Source organism: Grampus griseus, assembly GCF_964374135.1.
Source record: "Grampus griseus genome assembly, chromosome: 14".
Taxonomy (NCBI): Eukaryota; Metazoa; Chordata; class Mammalia; order Artiodactyla; family Delphinidae; genus Grampus; species Grampus griseus.
The window spans coordinates 22,118,173-22,138,328 of NC_139008.1; the positions used below are offsets into that span (position 1 = coordinate 22,118,173).

Sequence of the window (20,156 nt, forward strand, 5' to 3'; positions counted from 1 at the left end):
AAAAGACCATGGTGTGAAACTGTATCTTTGGGGTAACCAATTCTACTTATGTTCTGTCAGTGAGCCAAAGATGGCTCTGGTGTATTGGCGGGCTGGTATCCCCTGTTAGCTCAAAAGCCTCCTGGTGCTAAACTCAAATTTTTATACACTGAGTTTTTTAAAACATAGCCTCAGTAAGAGAGTTTTAGTCATTTACGTTGTTTCTGATTTTCATATCCCGTGAAACTGTGCCCAACATCTGCTAATTGTAGGTAAGTTCAACCCTGTAGCTCTGCAAGACCCCAAGCTACTGCTGCCCTTCTGAGTGCTCTGAGACTCCCAGCCTGGCTGCGCAGGGACCTAATTTAGGCACGTCAGCTTCCTTTCCAGTTCCCCTCTTCCCAGAGAGGTGCCTGGCCGCCTTCTGCTTCTGGGTAGTAGCCATGGGAAGGTCTCCTGCTGTGGTGGACTTCTCTTCATGCAAACCTTGTCAGACTTGCCCACATGAAGCTTGTTGCATGTTACTGCCACCTCATGGTCACTTCTTTCTCCTTCAGCCTGAAACCCCTCAAACTCACTGTACATTCTGCCAATCTTTGAATATCTCTTTGAATTGGAAATATTTGATTCTGTTTGTTACTGCTGAAAGGTATTCATGGGGACAAAATAAAAACAAGGATTATTCAGAACTGAGCCAGTCACAATGAATCACTTGGCTATTTGTTCCTTTTTTGAAAATGTTCAGCCATGGTGTGAAATAAACTCTCTTTGAATTGGAAATATTTGATTCTGTTTGTTACTGCTGAAAGGTATTCATGGGGACAAAATAAAAACAAGGATTATTCAGAACTGAGCCAGTCACAATGAATCACTTGGCTATTTGTTCCTTTTTTGAAAATGTTCAGCCATGGTGTGAAATACACTCTCTAAAATCTCAATATTGTCTACCATCCATGGTGACCAACTTTACAGAGACACTTCAAAACCAGAAAACCACATAATTGTATAATACACAATATAATGTTATATGCATATATGTATTATTTTAACATAAAATAGGTAAAATGGATGTTTCTGTGAATTATATATTATTGTGTAGTACTTGATCTAATGTATACATAATGGCAGCATAAATGCTAGTATTTAAATAAAACGGGTACAATGAGAGTAGTTGTGTCTTACTAGTTACTAACTAATAGTAGGAGTAAATAGGCAATCACATGTAAAAAGATAAAACAATGATTATTAAAAACTTAATTTTATAATAGATTTATTTTTTGAATTTAAATTAAATTAAATTTTTCTTTTTGGCCGCATTGCATGGCATGTGGGATCTTAGTTCCCTGATCAGGGATCAAACCTGTGCCCCCTGCAGTGGAAGCGCGGAGTCCTAACCACTGGACTGTCAGGGAATTCCCTATAATAGGTTTAGATTTGCGAGAAAAAAAAAAAATTGTGAAGACAGTATTGAGAGTTTCCACATGCCTAAGACTCAGTTCGCCCTAATTGTGAATGTCATAACACTTGGTACCTTGTCACAATTAATATCCAAAATTGATACAATGTTATTAACTAAAGTCCACATTTTACTTAGATTTGCTTGGGTGGGTTTTAACTTTTTCTGTTCCAGGACCCAGCCCAGCTGGCACATTGTATTTAGTCATCATGTCTCCTTAGGCTCCACTTGGCTGTGACAGTTTCTCAGACTTGGCATATTTTTCATAATCTGGAAAGTTTTGAGGAGTATTGTTCATGTATTTTGTATAACAGTCCTAGTTGGTATATATCTTATGATATTTCAGATGTTTAGACTGGGGTTATTTTCTGGAGCAAGGAGGGGTGAAGATCACGAGGCAAAATGTCATTCTTATCACTTCATCTCTAGGGTGTTTACTTTCGAGATGACTTGTTGATGTTGCCTTTAATCACCTGGCTGAGGCAGTGTTGGTCTGGTTTCTCCTCTGTCCACAGAGTACCTTCTCTTTGATTAAATCACTATGTGCACATCGTAAGGAGTGGGAAGTTATGTTTCTTGTCTTTGAGGACTGAGTATTTATGTAATCGTGCAGATTTTTTCTCTATGGAAAATGTTTATTTCTCTCCATATGGACTCCTTGAAATTTCTTTTATGTTTTCTAGAATAGTGCAGTACTTCTTTATATGTTTTCTTGCTCAAATAGTTCCAGCTTTAGCCATTGGGTTCTCTTTCAGGTAGCTCCAGTGTCCTGCTTGTGCACCCTGTCTTTGTTTTTTGTTGTTTTGTTTGTTGGTTTTTGAGAACTACCTTATTTCCTGGCACTAAGGAAAGTTGCGGTGCACTCACTTTGCATATCCTGCTTCAGTCTTAGTATCAGCCAGTTCTTCAAAGTGCCGTTGTTTCTCCTTTTGGAGAATGGTATTTAAAACCTAAATCAGGGAGTTCAGTCTGCTCATCACTACTAAGGTGTTCTTGATTCTTCGCCATCTCAGCAGACAGTGCAAAGAAGAGTGTGTCTATATACTAATCTGTGTATATACATGTAACAACCACTATCTGTATGGAACAAGTTGAATGCATATGATGGCAAACATGAATTCATACAGATGACTCCACCTGTAACCTATTACCGTATGGCTGATCCTAGCTTTTTCCATATAAGAGGGTGTGGAGACAAGGGAACCCTCTTACACTGTTGGTGGGAATTTAAACTGATACAGCCACTATGGAGAACAGTATGGTAGTTCCTTAAAAAACTACAAATAGAACTACCATATGACCCAGCAATCCCACTGCTGGGCATACACTCAGAGAAAACCATTATTCAAAAAGATACATGCACCCCAATATTCATTGCAGTACTATTTACAATAGCCAGGACATGGAAGCAACCTAAATGTCCATCGACAGAGGAATGGATAAAGAAGATGTGGTACATATATACAATGGAATATTACTCAGCCATAAAAAGTAATGAAATTGTGTCATTTGCAGAGATGTGGATGGACCTAGAGACTGTCATACAAAATGAAGTAAGTCAGAAAGAGAAAAACAAATATTGTATATTAACACATATATGTGGAATCTAGAAAAATGGTATAGATGATCTTATTTGCAAAGCAGAAATAGAGGCAGATGTAGAGAACAAACGTATGGATACCAAGGAGGAAATGGGGGGCCTGGGATGAATTGGGAGATTGGGATTCACATACATACACTACTATTTATAAAACAGATAACTAATAAGAACCTATAGTATAGCACAGGGAACTTTACTCAGTGGTCTGTGGTGACCTAAATGGGAAGGAAATCCAGAAGAGAGGGGATATATGTATATGTATGGCTGATTTACTTTGCTGTGCAGCAGAAACTGACACAGCAGTGTAAAGCAACTATACTCCAATAAAAAAAATAAATAAAAGTTTAATTTGAAAAATGAACCAAATTACATTTGCAGTATAAAGCCGAAAGGTGGGGCTTGGTCAAGCCTTGCCCTGAGCTTTCAGTTCAAGGAGACAGATATTTAGGATTTCCCAGGTATCTCGTCTTGTCCATATAATTTCTTATATGCCCTTCATTCTTATGGAACCTGCAATTTTATGGGGAAAGAAACTTGAATATATATGATACAACAGTACACTCACTGAGAACATAGTGAAAGATGCCTAGTTCCTTTGTTCTCCATTTCTTCATGCTTAAGTGTCTACAAAGAGTCTTGTCATTCAGGGCAGGTCTAAAATACAGTGTATTAATAGAAAATTTTAGGTAAATTTCACAGTAAAAATAAGTTTGACTCAGTAAGTCATGCATACAGTGAATGGTAGACCCACAAATAGTATTTCTTGGGCAGCTTTCAAGGGGCAAAAATCTTAGCTTTCAAATGAGGTAACTTTGTATCTTCCCCAAATTCTACTTTAAAGACTTGATTTCACCTTACATTTACTTAGATCTTTCTAACTAGCTCCATGAGAGAAATTTGATGCACATTTTTTTTCCAGTGAAAGAAAATTATCTTCACTGAGTCATGCATGTAGTGAATTCTATCACAGAGTTGTAGCACTAGGTTTTCTAAGTCTCCATTGACCTGAAAAAGCCTCACTTTTCAGCAGGGAAAATCTGTACCTTCTTTTCTGGTTAGAGGGAAAGTTTTGTTTCTACATTAGATAAATAGTTGTTTGTGATAAGCTGCTTAAAAATAATTGTATGGTTTTTCTGGAAAGCCTTTTTTACTCAGAGTTTCATGCATACAGTGAATGTTAGGCCCAGAACACCAGTGTTTCCAAGATGGCTTTGAAGCTCAAAATCTTAGCTTTCAAACCAGGTAAGGATGTATCTTCCCCAGTTCTGCATTAAAGATTTGACTGAACCATATATTTATGTAGATGTTTCTTACAAGCTACTTACTTAGCTTTTAGAGAAATAATCCATGGCATTTTTGGAGTTATGACCCTCAAAAATTGTTTGTTTAAATTGAGGATTCCCTTTATCTTGAAAATGTCACCCCAAATGTGTAAATTTCAATTTGAAAATCACATGAGTTCAAAGTCTCTGTCTCTTGTCAATTTTGTGGCATCTTTACAGTTTCTTGGGAACTCTGTAGAATGTTGCAGAGTTTTCTTTGTTGTTGTTGTTGTTGCTGAGTTTTTAAGGACAGGAGGCTTAGAAGTGAGGGTGAGAAGGGCAACTGGGATGGGAAAGAAAATAGGAGAACTTCAAATTATCTGTACTTTTTATTCATTCTTTAAAATTATTTTTGATATTTGTATGATGCACATAAATACATATGTATAATTTATAAATAAATAAACGTGTATTGGGGAGTGTGTTAAAAAATATTTTACTGAGGGGTGTACGTATTCAATCGGGATACCACTATCTTAGGGAATCACTTCACTGCTGAATGACTTTATTAACTTGAGAATAATATATAATAACTTGAAAACAAAACAAATGAACACACAAACAAAACAGAAACAGACTGATAGATACAGAGAACAAACTGGTGGTTGCCAGAGGGGATGAGGGTTGGTGAGGGATGAAAAAAACAGGTGAACAGAATTATAGGTACAAACTTCCAAATATAAAATAAGTCACAGGGATGTAATGTACAGATAGGAAATGTAGTCAAAATATTGTAACAACTTTGTATGGTGATGATGTTAACTGGTCTTGTTATGTTGATCATTTTATCTTTTTTTTCATCTTATCATTTTTTAAAATTAATAATTATTTATTTGGCTGCGTTGGGTCTTCGTTGCTGCACGCGGGCTTTCTCTAGTTGGGGCGAGCGGGTGCTACTCTTTGTTGCGGTGCGTGGACTTCTCATCGTGGTGGCTTCTCTTGTTGCAGAGCACGGGCTCTAGGCACGTGGGCTCAGTAGTTGTGACTCGCAGGCTCTAGAGCACAGGCTCAGTAGTTGTGGCCCATGGGCTTAGTTGCTCCACCGCATGTGGGATCTTCCCGGACCAGAGTTCGAACCTGTGTCCCCTGCACTGGCAGGTGGATTCTTAACCACTGCACCACCAGGGAAATCCTGATTTTTTAATAATGTATAAAAATATCAGTTCACTGTGGTACACCTGAACCTAATATAATATTGTATGTTAATTACAAATCAATAATAAAATAAAATAAAATATCCACCAGAATGTGAATATACTGTGATATACTCATCTCCTGGAGTCCACTAAAATTCACCAGAGTTTTATGTTTGTCCTAGTCGAGAAACATAATCTGCTAATCAAATAGCAAAACTTTTTCACAATCTGGATTTATCACTGTTGAAGGGAATATCATTTTTAACTGCCACATTCCAAATTTTTTTTTTTGTATTTGAAGATTATTTATTTATTTACATCTTTATTGGAGTATAATTGCTTTGCAATGTTGTGTTAGTTTCTGCTGTACAACAAAGTGAATCAGCTATATGTATACATATATCCCCATATCCCCTCCCTCTTGAGCCTCCCTCCCACCCTCCCCAAAATTCTAAATCTAGCAGATTGATCATTCTGACACTTTATCTTTCTCCTATAGTGAGAATGATTTTGATCACATCTCCTTACTCAATGCCCATCCTATGATCTCTTTACCTTCTCCAGGCTCCGGAATGAGTGATGTTGGGAACCCATACTTTTAGGGAAAATCTATGACACCCAAAATACAGAATCTGCTTCTCTTCTCTTCACTCCATCTCCTTCTCCATTTGGCTTGTATATAGAAATCACAATATTAAGCCAGTACGTTTCAGACTGGCTTACTATAACTACAGGCATACTCATTTTATTGTTTCACTTTATTGAGCTTCACAGATACTGTGGTTTTTACAAATTGAGGGGTTTGGGCAACCCTGCGTTGTTAGATGATGGTTAGCATTTTTTAGCAATAAAGCATTTTTAAATTAAGGTATGTACTATTTGAAAGATATATTGCTACTGCACACAATAGATTACAGTATAGTGTAAACATAACTTTTATATGCACTGGGCAACTGAGAAAAATTTGTGTGACTGTATTGCGATATTTGCTTTATTGCTGTGGTCTGGAACTGAACCTGCAATATCTCCAAGATGTGCCTGCACAAGGAAATCACGGACTCCTGTTTTTTTCATGATGAGATAAAAATAGACTACCTCATTCTTCCTGTCTTTGTCTAGTTAAAGCCTTTAAGATGCCCCAGTAACCTTCAGAACCAAGAAGTAATGATTGTCAAGTCCCTGTGACCCAGTAAATATTGTGCATAACTTCCCTGGATAATCATTAGCTCTAGAGAATTCACAGACTAACTAACTTGTGTATGTGTTGATGGCATAAGTTGCCCCCGGATTGCTGCAATTATCTGTAGATAGAAGGAGGAACTTACCCTGAAAAAGGATAGTCACCTCACTTGCATTCAATATTATTTCAACATCAGGTTCAAGTTGCAAAATATCAGAAGGGGTGGTCATTATATCACATGATAAAAAGTTTGGACTTTATCTGGACAGTAATGAACTCAGTCAACAATTTATTTCTAAATGATTAGCTTGGTAACCGAGTGGTAAATGTATTAAAGGAGAATTTGAGAAATGCTTAGAAGAAGAATTCCTTCTTCTTGGAACCTGGTAACTTAGTGACTAAGTAAGGCAGATAGGGTTAAGGCAAGGAGACACAGAAGTGTGATGTCTAGGTGTTTGACTAAGTAAACTGGGAGAGGTGGTTGTAAGACTCTGAGAGGAATAAGTTTGGAGGCAGGAACACAGAATTCAATTGTGGTCATGATAATTTATCTATGCTGTCTATGAAATACTGAGGTTAGTGTATATTTAGTAATCAGCTGCATATTTAAGTTTGAACTCTGGGGGAAGTAAAGATTTTAATGTGGTTAGGAAATTATTGAGAGAGAGAGAGAGGGAATAAATGGAATGAGAGAAACTGTTGGGTGTGCATGAGTCCTTGGAGAACAACAATACTTTAATAGAATAAAGAGGAAGAGAATCCAATAATCAATATTGAGAAAGAAGACTCAGAAGAGGCAGGATGTGATAACAGAAAGGTAGAAGAGAGCAATGAAAGGGCTGATTAACTTTGCTGTTTAATTTTAGCTACCCTTAATTAAAACTTCAGTCCACCAAAAGAGCCAGTCTGCCTACAAAAGGAGAGAGAGAGGGGAGGAGTGAGCAGGGCAGGGGCATTTGCTCAGAAGAGCAGGTATAATTTCAGACTCTAAGATCCAGCTTTTTGATGGAGTCATGACTTTTTTCAGTCATTCTTCTCTACCCACCCATGGGCACCATTCTATCGTCCATGTCCCTCCAGGGCCCAGGTACTCTGAAAAGAAGAGGGTCCTGGGAGAAGAGAAACAGAGACCCCTGGGGCTGTGAGCTGGATATAGAGCCTGTCCCACAATGGGTTTACCAGGTCCCCAGATGTCCCAGCAAGCCCCGCAGAAGGTATGAGAGAATGTGATATCTGAAATGTGTAATGCAGAAAGGGCCCTACTAGGGTCTATCAGAACTAGGCTGATAGGATATCTGCCATATTTTGATGCTACTGTCTCCCCACACAGCTACCAGGACAATTGAGTCAGGAGAAGATTATAGAGAACTCATACCAGCTCTTAAATGACCTAGACCAGGAGTGACTTGTGTCACTTCCACCTGCAGTTCATTGTCCAAAAGTGGAATTCAGTAGCCTCACCCTCACTATAGAAGAAGCTTGGACATGAGAGCGACGTGCACATGGAATCTTTAGAGAATTCTACTGTCTCTGAGGGACGAAGGGATAATAAACTCGCTCAGTGTCCCAGAGCTGGTAACGGATAAAAGCTAGACTGAAACCCAGGCTGCCTGGCCCCAGAGCCTGTCTTCTTGACCACAATGCTGGTATTACAGTTCCACACGGGAGATCTACTGAGATCCAGAGGGCACCTTGTGCACTTTCCTCCTGCCCCATTCTCTTCTCAAAAGTGACTGCCTCCTCTGCTTGAGTAACAGGGTGTTTTGTACTCCATAATCTTTAGCTCACTATGGCCAGTCAGTCAGCCCTGCCTTCTTACTTGCTCCTCTCCATAAAATAAGAGTCTATCCTGAGCAAGGATTCACCATGAATGCATCGGCCAGAAAGAGCAAGACCCACCCCTCAGAAGCCCGGCTTGCCCCTCAGCCCTAGCAGGGGTGTTCTAGCTGTCTCCAGCAGTCTTTGGTGGTGGCTTTGAGCAGAGGTATCTTTCTCCCTGGTTCAATGGAGGTTGGGAGGGAGAAGGTGCTGGGAAAGTTGCACCAGGATACTAGACATCCCCCATCCCCTTACAACTCCCCAAAATGGCTCTAGAAGAAAACGAACAGTACAAGCCACTACTTGTGACGATCTGGACTTATCCAATGCAACATCAATGTCAACCCAGTGTCTACATGCCTGGGCCAGGCACGCTGCAGACTTTACATTGTGCAAACCTTTCAGAGATCCCGTGGGACAAATCTTATTAACAACCACCCACTCCTCCACTTTTCAGATGAGAAGACAAAAGTTAGAAGAGGTAAATGGCTTGCCATGGGCCATCTTATAAGTGTCTGTGCCAGCACTTAAGCTCAAGACTTTGGGATTCCAAAGACCCTGCATCTTGCCAGTACACCACACTGTTCCTCTTAGAATTCCACGTTAGTACAAACAGCCAACATTGATTACGCCAAGCACTGTGTTATGTACGTTTCATGAATTATTTCATCTAATACTAACAATGACAACAACAAAGAGCAACCATAGGAAATAGGTGTCACTATTAGCACTCCCATCTCATAGATAAGGAAACTGAAGTGTAGAAAAAGGAGGTCCACGAAAGTCAAAGAGAGCGTAAGCGGCAGACCTAACACTTAAACCCAAATCTCTCTGCCTCGGATCACAGGCTTTAACTACTAGGCAACGCTGCCACCTGACTGTCATTGAAACGAGAACATTGGAGACCTGGGACTGGGAGAGGGGAGCAGGTTAGCTACAGAGAACTTGTGAAAGTGCTCCATTTGGCTGTATCTGTTCATTCACACTGCAAGGCCTCCCTACCATAACTGGAGATTACGTTATATAGTTTTTCTAACCGATTTTCTCTCCATGAGGGCTTGTGATTGCTTTCTGACCTGTTATACGTGAGCATCTCCTCCCCCTTCTGAATCATTCAATTCCTGCCAAGTTCTCCACCCCAGCTGTGGCCAGGAACCAGGTTCTGTTGTGTGCACAGAGAGAACTGAACTTCTGATCAGAGAGAACTGAACCCGCAAAGTCCCCATCCAAGACCTAACCCCAGTGTTTCCTAGACAGTACCAGGTAAGATGGAGGTGAATGACAGCTTCTTTGGGTGGGTGGGTGTTTATATGTGTGTGTTTATCTGCCACAGGGCAGTAAAGTATATACTGAACTTAAAATCTGAAGACCCAATTTCAAATTCTGGCAGTGCCACTTACAGACCTCGAGCATATCTTGTAACTTCTCTGACACTTCTTTTCCTTTACTGCAAAATGAGGATGGTGATATCGAGAGAGAGGGCTCAATGGGAATATACATGTGATATGCCTAGCACCGTGGCCGGCACATGGGTGATTGATTTAATGTTAGACAGCTCTGAATGTGGTGGGCTGTGGGAGGAGGGTACCGAGAGGGGTAAAAAAGACCCAGAAGTTAGACACTGGAAAGAAAACTCCATTATGCAGAAGTTTGCTCACAGTATATAAGGTGAATGCCTTTTATTAAAAAATATCTTTTTAGGGCTTCCCTGGTGGCGCGGTGGTTGAGAGTCCACCTGCCGATGCAGGGGACACAGGTTCATGCCCCGGTCCGGGAAGATCCCACATGCCGTGGAGCGGCTGGGCCCGTGAGCCATGGCCTCTGAGCCTGTGCATCCGGAGCCTGTGCTCCGCAACGGGAGAGGCCACAGCAGTGAGAGGCCCGCGTACCGCAAAAAAAAAAAAAAAGAAAAAAGTATATCTTTTTAATATTTAACATGGAAGGGGCTGGCCTCAGAATTTGCCTGGAGTTAGAAGGCACCTCAACATTTACTGAGCCCTTATTCTGTATCAGACTCAGTGCTGGCAAAGTGATTTATATTGACTATCTTGCTAATCCTTGTGGAAGCCAGATAGTGGGTGTTACTACGATGCCCTCAAGTTTGGAGACATGAATGGTGGTCAAGATCACTCAGCTGGTACCCAGTGGAGCCCAACCTGGCTCTGTAGCTCTAGGATCCCCTATAACATGCTAAGGATGGTGCCTCATAAAATAAACAGCTTTTCAGTCCAAATGCTTGTGAAATCAAACCTCTGTTGCAAGAACTCTTCAAGGCACTGTGCACCAGTCATATGGGATTAGGGTCCATATAATGACCTCGTTTTAACTTAATTACCTCTTTAAAGATTCTATGTCCAAATACAGTCACATTCTGAGGTACTGAGGGTTAGGAGTTCAACATATGAATTTTGAGGGGACACAATTCAGCCCATAATAAAGGATTAATTAATTTCCTCATTATTTCTCTTGGTGTTGTTTTGGTTTTTAGCCACTTATTAAGGGGTTGTTTGCACTGTCCTTGAGTATTTTAAGGAGGATCCTGCAGTGATGTAAACACTTGTGTATAAAAATAGCAACTGAGTCTGGTTTCTTGCTCTCAATGAGCTCATGCCTGTGGAGAGAGCTATGTGTTAGAAAAAATAGCAGGAAAAGCAGGTTTAAAACTAGCTCTGCTACTAAACTTGCCTTGAAACCTTGGGGAAATCCCTGTCCCTCTTGGCATGTTGGCCTAGAATGGGGGTTTTAAGCTCAAATGCCGACAAGAGCTGGATAGGTACAGTAAGGGCAGAAGCAAGTAGCTGTAACAACATAGGGAGTAGTGGAAACCCTGCTGAATTGGACAACAGTCCATTTAATTTTCAGCTCCAACCAGTTGGTGCCAGGTTGAAATAAAGGCCCAGTGTTGCCAGGCCTTTTGAGTTTTCAAGAGAAATCTTCAATTCACATTTTAAATGAAATCTCCCAAATTTTAAATATTGGCAATTCAAATTTTTTCCTCCAAAGGATGAGGGTCAAACGTCTGAGCCAGCTGGTTATCTTAGGGTCTTTCTTCCCTTAAGTGCTCTGAACAAAAGACAGTACTGTTTATTGACAGGCACTAAAAAGGAAGGGGACATACTTCAGTTCATGTGGTCTAAGGATGCACACAGACAAGGAAACTCTAAGGGATGAAGCTTTCCCATTATCTGTCCTCTTTTCTGCAGACAGTAGCAGGGTTCCGAGGGCAGCATCAGAATTAATTGGGGTTTGGTTATTGCGTCTAAACAGGTTGAAAATAAATTGAGTCAAGTTTTATTGATCTCTTTTATGGGTCTCTTGTCAAACAGTATTATCTTATTGCTGAAACGGGGAGGAGGCTTAATTGTTTGCAGTGATGAAGTGCTTGAACCTCAGAGCTATCTGTGAAGTGGCTTTCTTCTCACAGAACAGAAGTTCTAGCTTAAGCCAATTTTCACAGTCAAACTTCAAGAAGCATCCTAATAAATGAGCGTTCTGCTCCCATGTTAGAAGCATTTGTTGGGATCTGGAGTGGCAAAGAAACTTTATTTCACAGGTCAAGTGATGGATTGGTAATAGCTACCTGGAATGCTGTCCTGGGGAAAACCCCGAGGCCAGATCCCAGGCCAGTAAGGAAGGTGCTGTGATATTAGCCTCCTCTGTCCTGAGTGTGCTGGTGCATATTTGTCAATATTCTTAGAGTCTCAAGTGACAGAAACCCAATCTCAGGCAGGAAAAACTGTTGGCTCATAGAATTCAGGACAGGATATTACCAAGACAGGAGTAGAGATGCAGACGGGCCTCAGGAACAATAGTTCTGAACCAGAGACTTGCATGCCTCTGAGATACTCTCTGCCCCTTATTTCCATGTCTCTGAAATCTTCCTTGTTTTCTTCACTCATGCAGAGCAGTTATCTCCACATGACAGGAATTATAGCCACCGACAGTTTCCAAAGTGTGCATTTCGTGGCTTCCACTAAGGCGAGACTGCCTTATATACCCTTTGGTAACAAGCACACACACAGATTTTGGAGAGGGATTATGATTAGCCCAGTTTGGATTAAAAAATCGTGGGAAATGACTGCTCAGCTCTGGACCAGTCAACTTTGAACAGGGGGTGGAATCATCTAAAAATATGTCAGTTTCCATGAGAACCATACATTTGGGCTCGGTGGGAAGAGAGGTCTCCAGAGCAAGGATAACATGAGGTACAGGACTTTCAAAATGGTGAGTTTCTACCAGAAAGGGGATGACCACATGGCTGCCATCCCAGGGGGTACAAAAAGAGAAGGAGACCCTCAGAAATATGTGCCAACCTTACCTGGTAGCTATAGCCCCTCCCCATCATTTTTGGCCTCATCTGGGAAGAGAAATCCCCACCTAAATCGGTAAGTTGTGCCTTCCAAATTCCAGTGAGCTGAAACAAAGTTATCACTCTAGCAGTTAACCAGGAATGTGCCTTCATTTTGTGGAAGAAGTTCCTGCTCTAATGAACCACATATTAGCCGTCTCTTCTCAAGGCAGGTGGTGGCCTGAAATTCTGTGCCTGCTTCCTGAGGACTGCTCCACCATGCGATGGCTGATGAAGTTCCGGGTCCTCTGGGACATCCACAGATCCCGCTGTGGCTTCTACCCTGCCCCTCAGTACCTGCGCTGCCAGTCTTTGTCGGGAGCTGGAGCCCCAAGATGGAATGACTATGATACACCTGAGGAATTTAACTTTGCAAGTGATGTACTGGACTACTGGACTCAAATGGAGAAGGTAAGGAGGCACCCATGCTGGGGGGTGAGAACAGGATCGACCTCTTGCTCCTAGTAGGTTGAGGGGCACAGAACTAAGAATGGCTTCTGGCTAAGCCTACAAGTATCATGAAAAGCTTATGTTTTGGGCTTCAATTCTCAGCCTGGACACTTCCTCAATTCTCTGAGCCCCAGTGGTTTTATCCGTGAAATGGGGATAATCTCATTTAAGAAACAAGACAGCAGGTGAAAGTATCTGGTACACAGTCAGGCAACTGTGACCAAGTGTCAAGTTCTAATCACAGGTCAGCAAGTTGATGTTGGTCTGGATTCTCACCTTCAACTACTGGAACTGTGAGTCTAACTAGAATTCATCTCATCACACTTGGGCTTGACTTCAGCCTACACCGAGAGGGAGGGTACAGGCAACCTGACTGTGCACATGAACATCTGACCATGTAACAAAATCATGTCATCTATCTTCCTATGAGGATGGCAAGTACATCTGGAATCTTCCCTATCAACTACCTACTTGAGCGTGTGGCTTTAGGGTGTGTCCAGAGAATCCTGTCCCTGTGGTCTCTGCAGAAAAATGCACGTTCTTGGTTTGTCTTTTACCAAGAGACAGACCAAGAAGGGAGCAGTGGTGACACTAGGAGTTGGGGTAGACAGTGGGTGGTGTTCCAGCTACTAAGTCCCAGCAGGTAATGTCCACATTGTGAAAACCCACTAAACACTGTCTTTGTACAGAAGAAAGAATTCACCTGAGATGGAGTCAGAGAGTTGATGTATTTTTAATTTCCCATGAACATACATTCGTATGTTAGTATTCAAAGCTTACATGCCTTTCATAGGGACTTTTTTCCTACCTCCATCTTTTTCCTTTTTCTGAATTTCCATAATAACTCCAAGGAAAATAGAGCCCTCAATTATGGAGAGCCCTTTTTCATGTGCCATGTCAAGCACTTTGCACTTATTATTCTGCTTAGATGGACACTTTAATTATCCCCATTTTCCAGTTGAGGAAACTGAGGTTCCAAGGGGTCAAATAACCTGCAGAATTCACAAACCTAATAAGTGAAGGAGCAGGATTTGGGTCCAGGCTGTCTGATTCTATAATCCACTGTTTAACCTGGTCTCACAATCTGATGACGTCCAAACAGCTCTGCCTTCAGACTACAAACTGACTTTCATCACTGCCCAGACCAAAACTGAGGTTAGACCTTCTGAATCATGAGAAATGGCTGGAGAGGCCATCATTTTTTTTCTGTTATTTGTCTTCATAAAGTCCTTATTAGTTCACACATCAACCCCTGGAGATTATCACCATGTAAATATTTGCCCAGGGAATGCCGCGTCTTTGTTGGGTCATTGTCAATTCCTCCATATCTCCAAACTTCTCCTACCCCCAGCATCTCCACCCCATTTACATTCATTCTCACAACAGTTCTGATCTGTCTGTTTTTACTTTTCCAATTGCCTTGATCATGATCAGTGTCTCTCCAGTGACGTATGGTGTCTGACACCTAGCAATCCCTCAGTACACCTTTGTGGGATACATTAATTTTGAAACTTGCCGTATGAGCACTGTATGGATTGATGTTGCTCCCATGGAAGACCTTCTAGAGGGCACGCCACCATAGTTCACTCTGGCTTTCTGGGCCTCCCCTTACAACTTAACAAACGTCATTCAGAAACTGATCCGTAGCCTAATCAACAACACAACCCAAACCATAACAAATAGAATTTATTTTGACTCAATTTTCAACACATTTTACTTATTAAAAATGTTAAGTTAGAAATACAACATTTTAATGTAACTTTTTTTTTTAGCATAATCCAGGCAACATACGTCCGGGGTGGAATATAGTCACTCATTCAAGCCACCAATTTATAACCCCTGACTATCCTTGGGAATTAAACCCTATATTACTCTAGGCTCCAAGGATACTACACTCCAACTGATTCATGGAGCAGCCTCCCAAATCTATTCATGAGAGGTCACGTTCATGTCCAAAATCATTCATTCTGTCTCTTTGATACTGCATTCATTCATTCAGTTAGGATTTAATGAGTACCTAACATGTGCCAAACACTATTCTAGATAAGATAGGGATAGAAAAGTAAGCAATGTACAACGCTCCATCTTTCCTCTTTTGATAGTGTGATTCTCCACTTCATGTCTCAGGAGAGATGAGTACAGCATCTGTGACATTGACTTCTGTTTGTTTGGGCAAAAATCATGACAGGAGCAAATTCTTCTTACCACCTTCTGATGTGATTTAGTAATAAATATTGCTCAATAAGTGTAGTGTCTGATATGTGTATTGTCGCACCAGCTTTTTTTTTTTTACTTCCATTTATATGGAATACTTTTTTCCATCCCCCGACTTTTTCAGTCTGTGTGTGACTTTAGATCTGAAGTGAGCCTCTTGTAGGCAGGATATAATGGGTCTTGTTTTTTTTTTTTATCCATTTAGCTACTCTATGTCTTTTGATTGGAATCCTAATCCATTTATATTTAAGGTAATTATTGGTAAGTATGTAGTTATTGCCATTTTGTTGTTTTCTGATTGTTTTTGTAGTTCCTTTTTTGTTCATTTCTTCTGTTTTTCCTCTCGTCCCTTGTGATTTGATGACCATGTTTAGTATTATGCTTGAATTTCTTTCACTCTTCTGTGTGTGTACCTATTATAGGTTTTTGGTTTGTGGTTATCATGACATATATATATATATATATATATTTTTTTAAGTTGATGATCTTCTAAGGTCAAATGCATTCTAACCACCCTATATTTTTACTGTTCCTCCCCATGTTTGTTGTTTTTGATGACATATTTTTCTTTTGCATATCCATTAACTACTTATCGTGGGTATAGATGATTTTATTGCTTTTGCTTTTTAACATTCCTACATAAGTGGTTCCTTATCTTGGAGAAGTGGCCTAATGTAGGAGATGTCCTATGGACCCAGCAGCACACTCCCCTCTGGTCACCAGTGTTATATGCTCTAGGGTTATATGCTCTAGGGTCCCCCCCTCAGTGGGCTATGTGTGCCCTTCTGTTGTGGCATGGCCAACTACCGTGGGTGCACTGGTAGTCAAGGCTGGCCCCCAGACTGGTTGGCTGACATTTCCTGTCTCATGTAGTGGTTGCCAGCCTGTAGCCAGGGATGGTTCCTGATGTGGCTGGCCATGTGGCCTGGGATGTTCCAGGGCTGATCTTGGCTCACTGATGGGTGAAGCTGGATCCTGGGATAGCCGGCCATGGGGACTGGGGCACCTGGAGCTGGGGTTGGCCCACCCTGATTGGGGTCATCTTTAGATTTAATTTAACCCTGAAATTCCTTATTATTCTTTCTTTAGATTCCAGAGTTGATGTTTTTTTATTTATTCATTCAGTACATATTTAACAAACATTTACTATGTACCAGGTACTATTCTAAATGCTTTGATAAAGAATTTAAAAGTTATCACTAATTTTTTGTTGTTGTTTTATTGAGATATAATTGAAATATAATTATCACTGTTTTCCTAAAAAAAACAAAACCCAGCAGTTTTTCAGGTCAAACCCTTAACACACTAGCATTCATATTGAAATATTTAGACATAAAATCTGGGGTTTTCATTGCAGAAAAGCTTTTGGTAATGGATTTAACTTTTTTTTTAATAGATAGGAGGTTTTTAAGATTTCTATTCATCAACTTTGGAAAGTTAACATGTTTTAGCAATTTGTTTATTTCATTCCAAATGTCATAAAGTTATTTTTTGACATAAAGGTATTAATATTTCCATTATTTCTATTTTAATGTCTGTAAGATTTATAACAATGTACACTTTTTTATTCTTGATATTTTTAATATGTTTATTCTCTTTTTTTACTTGATATGTCTTCCTAAGAGTTAACCAATTTTATAAATCTTTTCAAAACCAGTTTTGGTTTTACTGATATTCTCTCTTGTGTATTTGCTCTCCATTCCATTGATGCCTACTGTTATCTTTATTATTTCTTTCCTTGTACATTCCTTTGACTTAATTTGCTATTCTTTTTTCAGCTTCTTGAGATGGAAGTTTATGTCCTTACTTTTAAGCCTTCCTTCTTTTCCAATATCTGTATTAAAAGTATAAATTTCCCACTGCGCACTCCTCTTAGGTACATTATACAAATTTTGATATGTCATATTTTATTATCATTAAGTTCAAAATATTTTTTATTTGCCTTTTGATTCTTCTCTGGCCCATAGATTACATAGAAATGTATCGGTGAGTTTCCTGATAGTTGAGGTGGGTTTCTCATTGTCTTCTTGTTAATGATTTCTAGCTTAATTCTATTGTGGTCAAAAAGTATACTCTGACTTTTGAAATTTCTGGAGGTTAGTAAACACTCCAAATGCAATGGAAGAGAATGTGAGTTATATCATTGTTGGGGAAAGTGTTTTATCTATGTCAATTAGGATTTAAATTCTATGAAATCTATCATATTCTATCATTAATTTACAGAAATTATAGAAATTCTACTTGTATTTCATTTTAATTAAAAATGAAGCAAGCCCTTTCTATAGGCAATAAATTCTTATGTGTTTTAACATTCAAAAAGAATCATCTCATTCATCAATCACATGATTAATTGATCTACTTTCCCATTTTCCTTCCTTGAAGTATATTTTAGTTAGAGATTAACAAGGAGTAGCTATGTAGGTTTTTGTTTATTTAAATCAACTATTTTGATCTATAATTTACTAGAATACAATTCACACATTTTATGTGAAAGTTTAATAAGTTTTAGAACATTTCTACCACCTCAAAAATTTCCTTTTGTCCTTTCCTAGTCAATACCCCCCCATCCCCACCCTGAGCCCCAGGTAGACACTAATTTGCTGTCACTAGCCCTTATATTTCTCTTTCCTAGTGTTTCACAGAAATGGAATAATATAAGATGCAGTCTTTTGTGTCTGGTTTCTTTTACTCAGCATGTTTTTGAGATTCATTCATACTGTCTTGTGTATTACTTCTTCATTCCTTTTTATTGCTGACTTAGTGTTTTATTTTTTAGATCTATTTCTCAATTTCCATTGGCTTCAGACTTCACTGCATAAAACTGTAAATCTCATATCCAGTTTAAAGGTTGTGTTTTATCTTCTTGAAAACATGCTAATCTTAATATCACATTATCAGATTAATTCTGAGCCCCCCAAACCGTAAATCCTTAAGCAATATCTTCTTCAAGTTGCAAGAGTTAAGAGTCTAAACTTTTATCTGAATTAAAACAATTGTTTTCACCTTGATACGCCAAACTTTCTATCATTTTGTAAACTCATACAGAAATTATATAATCTGTTCCCCTTATATAGACAGTGCACAACTAGTCATTTATACTTGCTAACATTCCTTAATCTGTTGGAGAATAATTTTTTTCATAGCACTGATTTTTCCATAGATATGACTATATGTATATACATATATCTGTGTGTGTGTATGTATGTATATATGTATATAATTCTTATCTCAGGTGAGACACACTCTTTTGTTCCAATCATATGAGGCAAAGATGGTACGATCATGTTTGCACATATGAGGGAAATAATTTCTGGAAGATTATACACCAAACACTTATCAGTGTTGACCTTCAGGAAGTGACAATGTGTTGAGAAATTTGAAGAAATTTTTCTGTTCATAAGAAATTTTTCTGTTAGTAAGATTGTGCCTTGCGTGAACTTTTACTCTGAACATGCCTTGTTTGGGGAATTAAAAAAACTTTAAAAAATCGTTTTACTTGGGGAAAATAAAAGACTTGATTTAAACAAGAAAATGAAAATTGTCCATAAACATTTAAAACTGTTTACATACATGTGTATATATGTCTTGTTCACCATTGTATCCTTTTGGTCTAAGAACAGTACCTAAGAAATAATGAGAACTTGGCAAATATATATTGAATGAATGAATGGATACTATTATATAAGTTTGGATTTAATGTAAATGTGGTTTTCCTTTTCTAAATTGATGTTGTATTATAAGATTTTTATTGCAAAAATATTCTGAAAGTTTTTTGATTGGTTTTATCACATTCCATCACATGGAAGTAACAATTCTGTCGACAGCATATAGTTGAATTCTGAGTTTTTTATCCATTTTGCCAATCTAGTTCTTTTGATTGGAGAATTTCATTCACTTACATTTAAAGTAATTACTGGGCTTCCCTGGTGGCACAGTGGTTGAGAGTGCGCCTGCCGATGCAGGGGACACGGGTTCGTGCCCTGGTCCGGGAAGATCCCATATGCCACAGAGCGGTTAGACCCATGAGCCATGGCCGCTGAGCCTGCACATCCAGAGCCGTGCTCCGCAACGGGAGAGGCCACAACAGTGAGAGGCCCGCGTACGGCAAAAAAAAAAAAAAAAAAAGTAATTACTGATAAGGATGACTGACTATTGTCATATTGTTAATTGATTCCTTGATGTCACAGCTTTTGTGTCCCTCAGTTCATCCCTTACTGCCTTCCTCTGTATTTAGTTGATTTTTTGTAGTGATATGTTTTGATTTTCTTTTTGTTTCCTTTTGGGAATATTCTGTAGATAATTTCTTTGTGATTACCGTGGGGATTACATATAACATTCCAAATTATAACACTTCATTTGAAACTAATAACAACATAACTTCATTCACATACAAAACCCTACTGTTTTCCAGTTGCCTTGCACCTTCCTATATTATGTTATTGATTTCACAAACTATATCTTTACATATTGTCTACCCATTAACATAGATTTATAATTATTTTTTATGCTTTTGTGGTTTCCATACAGTGAAAGAATAAAAAGTGAAGTTATGAACCAAAATTATAAAAATACTGTTTTTATATTTGTCTTTGTATCTATCCTTATTAAAGAACTTTATACTTTTATATTTAAGTTACTCTCTAATGTCCTTTC

At 39.1% G+C, this 20,156-nt stretch overlaps 1 protein-coding gene across 4 annotated transcripts in view; it reads left to right on the forward strand.

The window, feature by feature from the left end:
* The first annotated feature begins 9,640 nt into the window (after positions 1 to 9,640).
* The window catches only part of LOC309832867 (acyl-coenzyme A synthetase ACSM1, mitochondrial), a 38,855-nt gene continuing 28,339 nt past the window's right edge, over positions 9,641 to 20,156 (forward strand). Inside the window, exons 1-2 of one of the 4 annotated variants that reach the window (XM_082670878.1) lie at positions 9,641 to 9,754; positions 13,009 to 13,250. In XM_082670878.1, the coding sequence (XP_082527004.1) occupies positions 13,059 to 13,250 (192 nt within the window). In that variant the 5' untranslated portion in view covers positions 9,641 to 9,754; positions 13,009 to 13,058. Of the gene's footprint in view, positions 9,755 to 12,993; positions 13,251 to 20,156 lie in introns of those variants that run through there. The other 3 variants (XM_082670880.1, XM_082670879.1, XM_082670881.1) reach the window with 3 other exon arrangements.